Genomic DNA, 13,863 nt, shown 5'->3' with positions numbered 1-13,863 from the left:
TACAAAATGTGGTGTGTGCCGGTTTGCCTACGGGACAGGGCAGAAATAGCATTCATTATCGTTCCTAATGAATGCTATAGAAAGTAAAATGAAGTACCTTCGTATTTTTAGCAGTTTACCAGTTAAGCTGTTTGTATTTGTGAAACGAGACCTTTATTTTTTCATGAAAAATATACCTTTTTGCTAACTTCAGGATTAATACTGCTGTAAAGACCTGCTGGTTAATCATTTGAGTGTTTTGTTCAACAATGGCAGGCTCAGTTCATTTATATCTATGGATATTTGGGTACATCTCAGAATGTTTTTCAACACGAGCTCCGATACGAAAATGGTGAATAGTTTGGTAAATTGGGATTTACTTTTGTTGTTGACCCGAGGTAGTAGCAGTTTTTACAGTTGCTTTTACGGTACTCATAGTCAAACGTACCCCACAGAAAGCATTAGGTCACGAGAAGACGAATTATTACATTTCTCACGATGAAAAAGAATGCTTGATTCACCGCCTACGCTCTGTTAATTAAAACAAACAAATTCACCGCAATTTGTTCACAGCTAAACATAAAAAAACAAAAAAATGACCCATCAGGAAAAAGACATGGACGTGCTCAGCATCTTACCCAACATCGAATACAACCTCAAAAAATCGATCGATCTTGCGGCAACGCTCAACACCATAGCGGGCAACATAGAAATACTTGCTCCACACATCGACATAAGGTTGCTGCACGACATACACGAGAAAATAGCAGCAAACGGCGATACAACGAGCATAAGCATACTTCTTTCCAAGATTTACTTCATAAGGGACGATTACCGGAACAGCATTGCATATTTCAACGGGAAGCACAAGGAAAACTCATTCTACTACCATTTCATACACATCAAGCTGGTTGATACTTACCTGAACAACAGAGACACGCTGAGTGCAGAGCTGATCGCTTACGTGGAGGATATTTTGGAGGAGGAGAAAAACATGGGAATAATCATGGAAACTAAAAGATACGACATGATAAAACATGTCAAGGACGGCAACACGCTCGAATTTCTCAAGGGAATGATGGAAATTGAGGAGTTTCATCGTCTTGTGCTGCACCTGGACCTGAGGGGTGAGTACAGGTACTTTATTGACGCTCTTATTTACACTGAGCTGTTGAAGTGCACGGAGAAAGGCGATACCGCCGAAAAGGATGAGGAACAGGCCAAGGATTTGGTCAAACACAAAGAGAACACTCCGATTGAGAATGAGGCTGAGAGACACGGCGTGCGCTTTATTTCATACAACGACGTGGAGAGCGCTAAGTTTTCATGTCGTGGCGCAGTGCACGCTGTGGAGAAGTACATCGCATCGCTATCCGTCAAGGAGCAGTTCGGAGCATCGTACTATGTGAGTGAGGCCTTTCCGCAAGTCGCAGCACACGTGAGAAACGCGCTTACCGCTGAAATATTGAATGGCAACTTCAAGCGAATGCTCGTAAAGGATTTCTTGCAGAAGAACAACAAGACGAACTTTTCGATATTCTCAAGCATCGCGAAGGGAATCAAAAAAAACATCAAGTCGTTGAATTTGCCGCTCATCTTCACAAACACTTTTCTTAATCTGTGCACGGGCAACGACACGTTCTACCGGCGAAACGAAAACTTCTTCAGGGGGTTGAAAGGATGGAACAAGTACATCGGTATTGAGTGCTTTGGGCTCATACACATATTCAGCAATGACGATACGGACAATTCGTCGGAGGTAGAGGCACATCCTGAAGAGGCAGCTTACAAAAACACTGAGGAAGAGGAAAGTAAATCGAGTGGGAGCAGAGAAAGACTAAAGTTGATTGAGATACTGCAGGATTTGCTGCCAAGTACAATAAAGAGCGGTGAAATTACGTTTGACAACGTGAACAGCACTGAATCTGCTGCATTGCACGCGCTCGGCCTGGCAGGAAAAGAAACCGACTTTATTTTCAATTTCTTGGACACGGAAAATTTCTTCGGGAGCACGCTGGGCATGGGGAACGCGTACTTTGCGACACACAACGCGATGCTTACCGTCAAATTCCTCGAGAATTTGAAACGAGAGGAACTGCATTTTGAGTGCTTTGCGTATGCGATCGGACAGATTAATGCGAAGAGTATGGACATGAAGCTGCTCACCGAGCTTGAAAATATCATTCGGTTCTCGGAGCACAACCGTATCGCGTACTCTTCGGCTGTGGCGATGGCCCTGATTGCGCTCAACGACAGGAGCTACCCGATGTACAATGCTGAGGAATTGCGGAGCTACAACTTTCACAGCGCAGAGAATGCGACCACGAGAGACATCAAGGAGCACATTGATGGCATCCGTGCCAATTCCAAACACATGCTGAGCAAGGAGTACAGGAATAACGATGCGCTGGAGAACCTGGTTGGGTACATTTTGTGTTTGACCAAGAACCAAAATGCGTATCTCAGGCTGGCAGGCACGCTGTGCCTGGGCACGTTTTTTGTGAAAACCGGCAACGTTGCTGTGATAGACAGCCTGCTCAACATGGTGAAGGACAACAGCGAAGATGTGCGGCGAGCAGCCATTCTCAGCCTGGGAATGGTGGTCAGGGATGAGAATCTCGTATCTATCCTAAATTTCAAAGTGCTCAGTCATTGTCCATTCGTGCGCTCAGCGGTGGCACTTACCATTGGCCTGTTTCTGTGTGCATCTGGTAACAGCGAAGCAGTCGATCTGTTGGAGACTCTGCTCTACGATTCCAACCCATTGGTTGTACAAAATGCGTGCATAGGCCTGGGCCTTCTTCTGATGCAGTGCAATTCATGTGTCTCGAATTTCAAGCGGATTGTGAACAAGGTTGATCTGATAATTTTGCGCTCCGGCGACAATTCTGCAAAGTTTGGGGCGCTGATCTTCAGGGGGCTGATCAACCTCGGTGGCACTAACCTTATATTGAGCTATAAAAACAGCGAAAACAGGATAAACTACTACAATATATGCAATTACATCCTGTTCTACGGCTTTAACTACTTTTACATGCTTATAATATACCTTGGGCTGTGTTACCAGCCCACGGCATTCTTCAAGGTGAACGTTAATGGTGCAAACAAAGACGTGAAGGAGTACAAGAACATAAAGTATAAGCTAGTTGGGAAGATACTGGTGGAGGCGAGCAAGAAGCTTGGTGCGGTTGAGGACGTTTCGCTGCCCAAACGGAAGGTTAAAAAGTTTAGAAGGCGTGGCAATGAGCAGGTTGAGCCGTGCACATGTGGTGACAAGGAGGAGGACAAGGAGAGTGGAAAGAAAAAAGAGACATATTATGTAAAGAGCGGTGGGAGACTGACGCTAAGAGAGATGATGAAAACGAGGAAGAAGGACTTTTCGATCGAGTTTACGGATGATGAGGAGTAATAAATGTGGTTAGTGTCTCAGACAAGAGTTGTGTGGTTATTCATACTTGACCGTACTTTATTTCCATTTTATCTTTACCATTTTGTTTGTGCAATCCTTCTGTTCTTGCAGTCTCATTTCTCGCGAAAGGATGGATCATTTCGTAAGCGTTGTGTGCTGAAAGTATATTTGTTGGAATTATTACCCCCTCATGCCATCAAAAAATAAAATACCTTATTGAGTGGCACTTCTTAACAAGTTGGGTTTTGTCCGTAAGATTTGTGGTTGTTGTTTTCCATGTTTGGTCCCTTTGACTGTGATTTATTTCTTTGCTCACTCTTTTCTTAATCTAGCTGCAACAATCCGATGTACCCCTTTTTACCACGCGTAACTGAGAAAGATCCTTCCTACAACACCGGTAATAGCAGTTTTAACTAATTAAACAAACCTTACACACCTCAACTACTCCTTGGTAATTCTTCACGTACGGTTCTACAGATGAACAAAAAATTGATTGCTAAACGCGATTGACATCATTCAATGCTGTCTTGACCCAGTTTTTTCGTATTTTTTATTCCAGAAAAAGACGCTTTAACAGTTCTGCCGCGCACTTGAACGGTGCAATTTGCGGTCCAAAATTCTGCTCGTATTTTTATCCCTGAATCGATGAGCATTCTGAAGGTAACGAAGTTCATCAACGGCCCGTTGATTTTATCAAGCAAATCTGATAGCGACCCGTACATCAACGCATACATAAAAACAAGACCACGCAAAAAAGACGTTCCCGGTGCTGCTCATTTCCTGGAGCACATCATACTTTCTGGAAAGAACCAGTGTGGATATACGACCAGAGAATACACCAGTTTCAGTTTTAGGAACGTAAACATCCCTGATGCCGTTAGGTACGTGACTCGTCCGGATTTTGGAGAAAAAACGTTTGAGTACGAGCAGGAAAGAATATTGAGAGAGAAGAACAGCAACTTTGAGAGACTCATTGATGAGGCGCATGCTAATTCACTGGGTGCAGATAACATATTGGGCAGCCCCGAACGTATAGCGATTGGTGACCTGGTCGATTTTCACAAGGCGCACTACATTCCTAAAAATTTTATTTTCCACGTCACAGGACCGCAATCACATCAACGTGTGCTTAAAGAGTTTAAGAAGCACTTGAATTTGGGTCGAACGACAAGAACTATAAGGCATACGTTTGTACCATCCATTAATCTTATGATTAAAGACACGTGTGACTTTTTCGTTGGCAGTCTCCGCAAATTGAACGAGGACTTCGCCTATATACGGTCTGTAGGTCACAAGGATATCAGGTTTATGAGTTTTTTGAGGTATTTGAATGATTTGAAAAAGCAGTTGGAAGGGATGGTGATCAGTGTACTGTACTTTCCCTACGCCAGTAAAGGTGTTTTATGTTTTAGTAAATGAGCTTTTAAGAACCGGCCCTTTGGTTTCATCTTTCCGTATTTCTTACCTCATCATGTCAAACACACCTTATATTGCACATTTTGCCCACTGTGGTTTTTCCAATTTCTGATTCAAAGCATTGTTGGTTTTGTCATCCTGAAAATAAAGCGTAGACAAACCACGCTGGATGTTGGTGCACTAAACGAATATCCTGTGTTGTGAGAGAGTAAATAAACAGAGTATAGTAGTACACTGAAGAGGAGAGAGTCGTTTAGGAATGTAACACTTTAACAAACAAAGTTCGTTAGAGTTTGATAAAACGCATTTCGTCTTGGAGTCCTCTAAAAAAGCGCAATTCACTAATACGGAACTGGTTCCCAACATAAGGTCATAGAGACCCTTTGAGGGAACTACGTCGCCATGGAATGTCAAATAAATTTACTTGCTTGTGGAGCAGAACATACCAACGGCTCTTTCTATTTCTGCAAAGCGGTTTAACCGAACGAGAACGCTCTTCACACCACATCGTAAAATGTGCCGTGTACCATCCATCAATAAAACATATTTTTATTTTTAGCCCCCTGTTCTCAAAAATGAGTCAAAACGACAGAAAACCATTTTCATATTTCGGCTCGCAGCCGTCACAGAGCTACCAGACACCTTTCCTCTCCAACTATTCAAACGCCAACAGAAATACCGGTTTATTCGAGCAGAAGGGTACCGCTGATGCGATGACTAATGCCCAATCGAATTTGGGCACTGACGGACTTTTTAAAAGTGGTTTTGGTGCTGGCACCAATCCTTTCTCTACGACCAATAACTATTTCTCTGCGGATAATAAGACTGGCACTTACCAGCCTACAACGAATTTCGGAGTGTCGGGAACTCGATATACACCATTGACAGGTAGCACTACGTACGATACACCGGGTTATTCATCGTTTAAAGCACCATCTGCCACCACGTACGACTATACCAAACCGTCATGGCTTGCATCATCAGAAAAGCGCGGGTCATCAGTTGAGACGTACAAGAAGACGCACACCCGAGATGATTCTATGAGTTTGGTTGAGTTGGTCGATATAACGGCCATGAATTGCTATAATGGTAAGAGCGTTGATGAGATTCGCCACGAAGACTACGAACTGGGAAGGAAGAGAGCAGTCTCGAAGCTTTCAACAACCGGTACCGGATTGTTTGGTGGTATCTCCAACACTGGATCGGCGCAGCCAGCGAGCGCAGCACAGCCGAGCTTTTTACAGGGCTTGTCCTCCACAGCACCGGGCAATACCATTGGTTCTGCAACGAGCAGTGCATACAATCCTATATCAGCGCCGAGTAGTTTTTTGCAGAGCAACAGGCCTGCCGATACAGCTGTCCAGCCCACACAGAGCATACCGTTCCAGTCACAGAGTATTGCGAGTCAGCCAATGCAAACTCAGTCCTTCCATGGACCGACTGCCAGTTTTCTACAACCCGCACCAACACAGCCCTCTTTCATGAATACTCAACCTGCAATAAGCAGCTCAAACGTACAGCCATCCACATTTGTTCAGCAGCCCGCTCCGTACACACCACAGCCGTATTACACATCTGTACCGCCCGTTAGTGGGCCAGCTGTACAGCCCACGGTGTGCAATTACAATTTGAATGATCCTTATCTGTTCGAGGGACTGACATTCGAACACATAGAAAAGCCGAGTATCAAATTGAAGAAGAACTTTTACAAAAGCATTTTTAACGTACGTGAGCCCGACAATAAGCCGTTCATACGGATGAACAAGCATGCAAATGCCAAACCATACAGCATACCTAAATATGAAGACGTGGTGGAGCAGAGCCAGGTGTCAAATCCGAGCATAGTGTTTCCCGGTAAAGGAAAGATAGAGTTTTTGGAAAGTATGGATCCGTATCTGCTGAGAGAGGATAGCATTCAGAGGTACGTATTTGATAGCAGAGGCGTTTCGAGCGTGTTGGGTAAGAGGGCACGTGTTTACGTTGAGAATGTAAAGCCTGCCAGACGGGAGAATGTGGAGCGGTTTATTTATGAGCTTAAGAATGACAGGCACAAGAGATTTGTGGACTATAACGTGGAAGATGGCATTTATGTGTACGAGAGTGATAAGGTTTAAGGCTTGTGATTGTTTAAATAAAGACGCATTCTTTACGTTTTTTTACGTGTTATTTTTGCTGTGAGTAGTTCATGATCTCACATAGCAATAAAATACTTTCCAAGAGTGACGAACTAAGGTTTTAACTTTTGCTTGGTTTCCTTTGTTCTATAGCACTGTGGATTGGACTGATTTATTACACAGTTAATATTTCGTATACTAAGCCTTCTCAACGTTAATAACAAGGCCATTCTTAAGGTCCAGTAGCGCAGATCACAAACAAACGTTCAGTACCAGCGTATAGTTGTGGTAAGTGGTACACTACCTCAATAGTATGAGCTCCTTCTAAAAAGAATAATAATATTTACTGCTAAAATATTGTACAGCCTTAAATATTCTACATTGGTACAAAACCATGTTATACTCTGTCCTAAGCCGAGTATAAGTTGTTTAAAAGTTTCTTCATTAATTTTTATCGCAGCAACCCAAAAAGGAATAGGTGTGATAATTAAATTTAGTACGCCATTTTTTCAACCAGTAATACAGAACAGCAAAATATATAAAATATTTGTACGTATGTATACAATTTGGTAGACCGTACGTATTTTCATTCAAATTATTGCTTTTCATTTTTTTCTCTTCATTTTTAAAATTTTAGTTAAATTCATTTGATTGTTACAGTACTCTCAAAATACCTCATATATCATTGATTGTGATTCAAAATAATAAAAGCGTAGTTTACTGCCGTGTTCACAGCCATTCAATACGCACGTACTAAAAAAAAGAGAAAATGCTCATCAATCAGTACAAGCATTGATTACTCTTTAAACACGAATTGTGTGTTTGCATACGAATGCTTTGCTCGATAGAGCACATTAACCTAAAATATGCAATATTTTTGTATATGGCTAATTAATACATCGTTGAAAGTATTTAAGCACCGCAAAATGAATATAACAACTTATAATGGTACGTAACAGCACTTCACACGTTAATAGTACCACCGAAAAGAGTAAAGAAGAGGATAAACATGATACTGAGGAGTTAACACATGATAATGAATCGCATACTCTCGGCACAGTGGCAGAAGACCGTATTGGAAGTACATCGGAAGTAGGACATGGTGTGACAAATCCGAATGAGCTAAGTCATGAACCACAGACTAACACGGAACGCAGTCATTCCAAGAAGATCAAGTTTTACGCAGGATGTTGTAAAAAGGATGGCAGTGCCGAATGTAAGACATGGTTAAACGATGAGAAGGATATGTCTATTGGTGTGAAATTGTTTGGTATGGACTTTAATGAAACTGAAAAAGATAAATACATGAGCAAAGGTTTTATCACTTTTATGGAACCAGAGTCCTCTGCGAAATCGAGTGGCGCAGAAATGTCCACAATGAAACTGAATTATGAAACTAATGGTAATTATACGAAATGTTTTGGGAGATCGCTGAATCAACCATTCGGTTATGATAATACAGTTGATTTCAAGGCGATCTGTTCTAAAAATAATTTTGGAATTGTGAATTGCGACACGTACGATGATTCTGTAAACCCTAATGATGACAAAATGGAGCTGGTTAAATTATCTTGCATCGATTCTAAAGATTATATACACTGTCAAGGTGTTTCGATTGTCAAAGGCATTGATTTTGGTCCAAAGAGGGAGCTTCCTCATGTTCCCATCCTCGCACCGATTGAACCTAGCACATGAACCAGTTTCGGGTAACGCTGCCCTCATTGTAGGAGTTTGTGCAGTTCCGTTTTTATTCCTTTTGGTTTTCCTTTTTGTTTGGTGTATCAGGAGACGAAAGAAAAAAAGAGGAAGCTACGTAGTGCATGGCAAAATGGTGGATACAACAAAAGTTAGCAGATTTAATTAAACGTTCAAGCCATTTTTATGTTCTGTTTTTGTTCAATTATCTTACCATGCTAAGATGCATAGTAAAGGCACTTTCATAATCAGCATTTCTACAAAAAACATTTTTACTTCGTACCACTACGCTACACAAACATATCAAACCACAATAAATAGCTTAGAAAGGATAAAATATGCTCCTTTAAGAAAATAAAACACACGCGATGTAAAACGGTTGGCCCGGGACTATCGTTTAAAGGACAGCGAGATAGATCTTTGCAACCGATGACCGATACCGTATCATACGTAGCGTTTGATAGAAATAACGACGAATACATCGTAGCTATTTTCATACGTGGTGACACTGTGCGAGCGCATCTCAACGGTATACTTTCGCTTAAACAAAATATTTGAGGTAGAGGCACACGGAATGTGCCCTAAAAAGCAGCCTTTCACCAATGTAGATAACCACATATACCTCTGCATACCTTTACCATCCTGTCTTAACATAAACGTGGTAATACGGGCAAGAAAGGAAGGCGATCGGTGTATACCATGGGATGAGACCGGTCCTCACACGTAAACACCCATCAAAATGCTTTTAATCAAATCTGTTCTATTCCCTGTGCAACCTACAGAGGTGGACTGTATGGCATGTTCACTGCTCGTCTCAGCAAGAAAAGTTCTTGAGATGCTCCTGTGAGGGCCATGCAATTCACAGGTTGTGTGCTAAGATCACTACCACTGCCTGGAATGGTTGCAACGTAATCCCGAATGATAACATGCAATTTTGGGTTTCATGCGCGATTAATGTTGCATGCCAGTTGTCTGGCTCTGGACAGTTGGCTTAGCCCCTTATCCTAGGCCGCTTGCCCTGGTACTCTGTCAGTTCTGCTGGTGGTCTTAGGTCTGCCATTTTTTCAATACTCGCATTCGTAATGCGGACACAAGAAACTTCTTTATGGGGTTAAAGCAGCACTGTGGTGCCAACAAAGTCGTCTTGTCAGTCTTGAGTACAGCCAATAAACCTGTGATAACAGGCACAATCTGCCTGTAAAGACGGAAACGATACGTTATATGTCTAAAATAGAGTAAAAGCGTTTTCTTAGCGAACTGGTCCAATAAAGAAAAAAGTTAAATTAGATGAAAGATGAAAAACTGTGATGATGGATAGCCAGTGGTAGAAGAAAGGCTTTGAGCCTTGTGTGGAATCATGAAACAGGAATCCTTGAGACGGTAAGCTTGGGGTACTCCTGAGAGGAGGTTTACGTGTGTTGTCAGCATGCGGTCAAAGTCCCTGTCGCGCGTAGTGATATTACTTCTTACGTCCATGGTCTGTGTAGCAAAACGTTGTATTTGACCATGATGATTGCCACACAAACAGGAGTCCTCCATGAACTAAAGACCAATGGCCATGTTCGATCGCAGCGGAACAGAGAAATGTCTCATCGAATTTAACATCATTCATACAAAAATTTGGGCATATATCGGATATACCCATTTTTTTACACTTCTGCGTGTAATAGTGCGTTATCATGGTACACGTTCGCTACATTTACACATTTACGATGAACTCAGTGTTTTGTGCCATCATTTTTACACTTTTTATTCATATAGCAATTAAATTAATACAAAAATTGGTAAATTTAATTATTACTGCACGCAAGCATTAGAATGAAGGTAATTTAACTATATGAGTTGAGAAACGCTTGTCATTTATAATAGGATTATTAGCGGTGCAATTGTTTTGGTAATACCGGGAAGATTTGATGTGATTAATGTTGTGCATTCTGAAAAAATGCAGAGACAGTGTTAAATCGATAAAACAAAGCAAATTATTCAAATATGCAGCATGTTGATGATATACCGCAGAATAAACATTATTATCGAAGAAGTACACCAATATTGGAATATTCCTGTAAAGCAAAAGTACCATTTGTGAATAAACAATGCTTTAAGAGAAAAATATGAGTTTTTGTTGGAATGCACGATACCTGCACAGTAATTGTGAAATAATATGCTTTAAAGAACATTTTTGCTGTTAATACGTTTAGTGCAATAAATCCATGCATTTTTTTCGGAATATGTCGCTTGCTTGCGGCGAATCGATAAATTTTTCATTGCTTGAGAACCAACACTCTTTCTTTCCGATTTTGGATTAGAAAGCACGTAGATATGAGCCAATATCTCTAAATGCAATGTTTGTGATGACATGTGTCAAATTATTAACTAAATATTTCCCGTTAGGTATATAAAAGTGTAAAACAAATTATATACGTTCACCATGAGAACATTGATTGCGATAGTAGTTTTTATGTTTATGTGTGAGGGAAGCATTAAAAAGAACGTAGAAAAGAAAAACGAGCAAGTTCGCAGACATACAATGATTTTGCCAGCTGAAAAACGCAGAAGCAGAAACTTTATGTTGTGTATTGCTGGAGGTAGTAATGAGTGCACTACACAATATACCACTTCAAATAGTGACAGAGGGAGCGGTGCCTTTACGTCAACAGAAACAGCGGAAGATAAAAATAGCGAAAAATCACATACATCAGGAAATGATTGGGATACATATGCTGTTCGACAAGAAGAAAACTGTAAAATACCTCATAAAGCAAACTACACGGAGGACGAACCGACTAAAAGCGCCTATCAGAAAATTTTAGGCAAAATCATTCCACAAAGAAAATGTGCAGTAGAAAGTTTATCAGGTGACGAAACAAATGCTCGTAAAAGACGATCACTTCCAAATTACGTCGAAACTACTGCATCAAGTGGTGTAGAATCGGAATTTACCGTTCAACAGATTAATGCAACACCTCATACAGCTTTAGAAATGCCTTCAGAAATTTTGAGAGATAAACACATTGTAGAAAGCATGGAAAAGGAACATACAGACAAGAATACACCTCTACAAACTGTTATTGATCCCGAAAAGAACAAGCCGTACAATCAATGTTCCAAACAACGGGCTCATAAGAGCGATAAGCCGATATCCATTGCTAATGATCCATATGGAGTGTTTAGAACTATGGCACCAAATCATCATGGACGACTCGGTATTGATAAAAATACAAAGGCTGAAATTTCAGCTGCCCTAAAACTAATAATATCGATTGTAGAGCAGCTAGAAAACGACAATGCTGCAAACTGTCACATGTTCAAATTGCACAGATCAAAATGTCGTGAACATCTTTTGGCGATAGCTACCGGCTCATCTAGTTTTTTACATTCCGAGCCGATTGTTTCCTTTAATAATGCTGGTATCAGCAATTTTTTTTCAGAATTACTTAATGAATATACTGCTTGGACCTGGGAGCTTATTCCGATGTACAGATTGCTTTACAATATCCTACAAAATCTGAGAAAATCGCAAGTCGAACTCGAGAAAGCCAATAAATTGCTCGTTGTATCGATGAACAATCAAATTACAGACGAAAAAGTATTATCATGGAAGAAACCGAGACAAAACATCGATAGATGCATTTCATTTGTATCTCAGACACATAAAAGAATCCAGGGAGACCTTTCTTTGTATAATATGACTGAGTTTGCAGAGGTGCGGGCACTAATGGATACATATTTAGGTCTCCTCATGGACAGCTGGCTGTTTCTTTTTCAAATTCAGCAAGACAACAACAGGATCGGTTATGAAAAGTTTAACGATTCCATAAGAAACATCATGCGTTTCTCGCAATACCTGTCGTATTTTAACTTCCTTTTTCTTAACAAGCAAAATGATTTGATCGCTATCGATTCGTTTTACCGTGAAATGAAAACACTTTTATGGCACATCCAATACCCCACCAAGAGCCTATCATCTCATATGAATAAAAAGACAACTCAGAAGCTGATTGATCAATTCTGAGAAATTAATTATTTGACCCATCGAGAAAAATAAAAAATGTTTGTTTCACGTATTCGCACTGCATGAAGAGTCTAAAGTTGTTTTGCAGCTCATTCTTTCCGAGAAGCACTTAGTCATCATTTACACACAGTATTTTCATCCTATTTTTATTTATTCAACCCCTACTAATATTTGGTTGGCTGTTTTTATGAACACCACCACGTCTAATCAAAATGCATGAAATAAATAACATATCTGCACTTTTAACTTTTGTTTGATTTCCTTAACATTGTTACAAATCATGATAGCATTTACAATATATTTAGATGATCTACCAGAAAAAGAATAAAATACAAAGAAATGGATGTAAAAGTGAGTTTTTGGTCAATGTAACAGAACATAATATCACAGTTAAACAGATGTTTTGGTGAACAGTTTGTATGTTCTCATCATTGACTAACGTTCATTTTTCTGGAAGAATCAAAACTATAAATAAGTTGAGAAGTCAATGCATCATGTATCCAGATTCTGACAATACACCGACTGAAAAGTTTTTGGTAGAAAAAACACAATTGTTAAATCCTGGTGGTTTTGTCTGTGCTGTAGATGATCAGCTGATTGTCTACCGCGGCAAAGCTTTATTTATTGATCGGACCTACGAGAGTCTGCAAAATGTTCCTGTGCTCTGTGCACAGTTCTTAAAAAAGCACTTTGGTATTGTGCATGTTCCAAAAAAATAATACCAGTTGCAGTAAAAAATAACCAGATAATATCTCTACACCGACATTCCATATCACTATGTGTACCAGAACAGCCGATGGGTATTGCGACAACGAGGTGAGGACAAAGTCATTACAAGATTGTATGTGGTCAATCCAGAGGAAAAGGAGAGATTCTATCTGAGAATGCTCTTGCTCAATGTGAGAGGTGCCACGTCATTCGACGACTTAAGAAGTGCCAACAATGTTGTATATGGCACATTCGAGGAAGCAGCAAGGGCAAGAAATCTTCTGCAGGATGACAGTGAATGAAAGAACGTGCTGAGCGAAGCTGCAATGACAGAGACATCTGACCACATCAGAAAGCTGTTTGCATACATCTGTGTGTTCAACGGACCGCAGGATGCACTTGGGCTGTTCAACGATTATGTTGACGATATGTGCGATGACATCGTTAACGAGATATATGGTGATGTTGCCAACATGGCTGACAGCGAAGATCTGACAAACAGAACTATACTCACAACGAACAACGATGTT

At 40.5% G+C, this 13,863-nt stretch overlaps 5 protein-coding genes across 5 annotated transcripts; all 5 read left to right on the top strand.

Moving 5' to 3' along the window:
- Nucleotides 1–585: 585 nt before the first annotated feature.
- On the top strand, nucleotides 586–3,455 carry VCUG_00558 (uncharacterized protein). Its single transcript, XM_008075387.1, has one exon. The coding sequence runs from the start codon at nucleotides 596–598 to the stop codon at nucleotides 3,386–3,388; it is 2,793 nt and encodes a 930-aa protein (XP_008073578.1). The 5' UTR covers nucleotides 586–595; the 3' UTR covers nucleotides 3,389–3,455.
- A 578-nt stretch (nucleotides 3,456–4,033) lies between these two features.
- On the top strand, nucleotides 4,034–4,811 carry VCUG_00557 (uncharacterized protein; the record flags this gene model as incomplete). The annotated part of the gene is made up of 1 exon (XM_008075386.1): nucleotides 4,034–4,811. The coding sequence occupies one exon, from the start codon at nucleotides 4,034–4,036 to the stop codon at nucleotides 4,805–4,807; it is 774 nt and encodes a 257-aa protein (XP_008073577.1). The 3' UTR covers nucleotides 4,808–4,811.
- Nucleotides 4,812–5,379: 568 nt separating this feature from the next.
- Nucleotides 5,380–6,946, top strand: VCUG_00556 (uncharacterized protein; the record flags this gene model as incomplete). The annotated part of the gene is made up of 1 exon (XM_008075385.1): nucleotides 5,380–6,946. The coding sequence occupies one exon, from the start codon at nucleotides 5,380–5,382 to the stop codon at nucleotides 6,916–6,918; it is 1,539 nt and encodes a 512-aa protein (XP_008073576.1). The 3' UTR covers nucleotides 6,919–6,946.
- Nucleotides 6,947–7,863: 917 nt separating this feature from the next.
- On the top strand, nucleotides 7,864–8,768 carry VCUG_00555 (uncharacterized protein; the record flags this gene model as incomplete). Its single annotated transcript, XM_008075384.1, has 1 exon — nucleotides 7,864–8,768. The coding sequence occupies one exon, from the start codon at nucleotides 7,864–7,866 to the stop codon at nucleotides 8,611–8,613; it is 750 nt and encodes a 249-aa protein (XP_008073575.1). The 3' UTR covers nucleotides 8,614–8,768.
- A 2,273-nt stretch (nucleotides 8,769–11,041) lies between these two features.
- Nucleotides 11,042–12,677, top strand: VCUG_00554 (uncharacterized protein; the record flags this gene model as incomplete). The annotated part of the gene is made up of 1 exon (XM_008075383.1): nucleotides 11,042–12,677. The coding sequence occupies one exon, from the start codon at nucleotides 11,042–11,044 to the stop codon at nucleotides 12,623–12,625; it is 1,584 nt and encodes a 527-aa protein (XP_008073574.1). The 3' UTR covers nucleotides 12,626–12,677.
- Nucleotides 12,678–13,863: the final 1,186 nt, after the last annotated feature.

The sequence above is a fragment of the Vavraia culicis genome (assembly GCF_000192795.1).
Source record: "Vavraia culicis subsp. floridensis unplaced genomic scaffold supercont1.6, whole genome shotgun sequence".
Classification (NCBI taxonomy): Eukaryota; Fungi; Microsporidia; family Pleistophoridae; genus Vavraia; species Vavraia culicis.
This window is presented reverse-complemented; position numbering and strand designations above follow the sequence as displayed.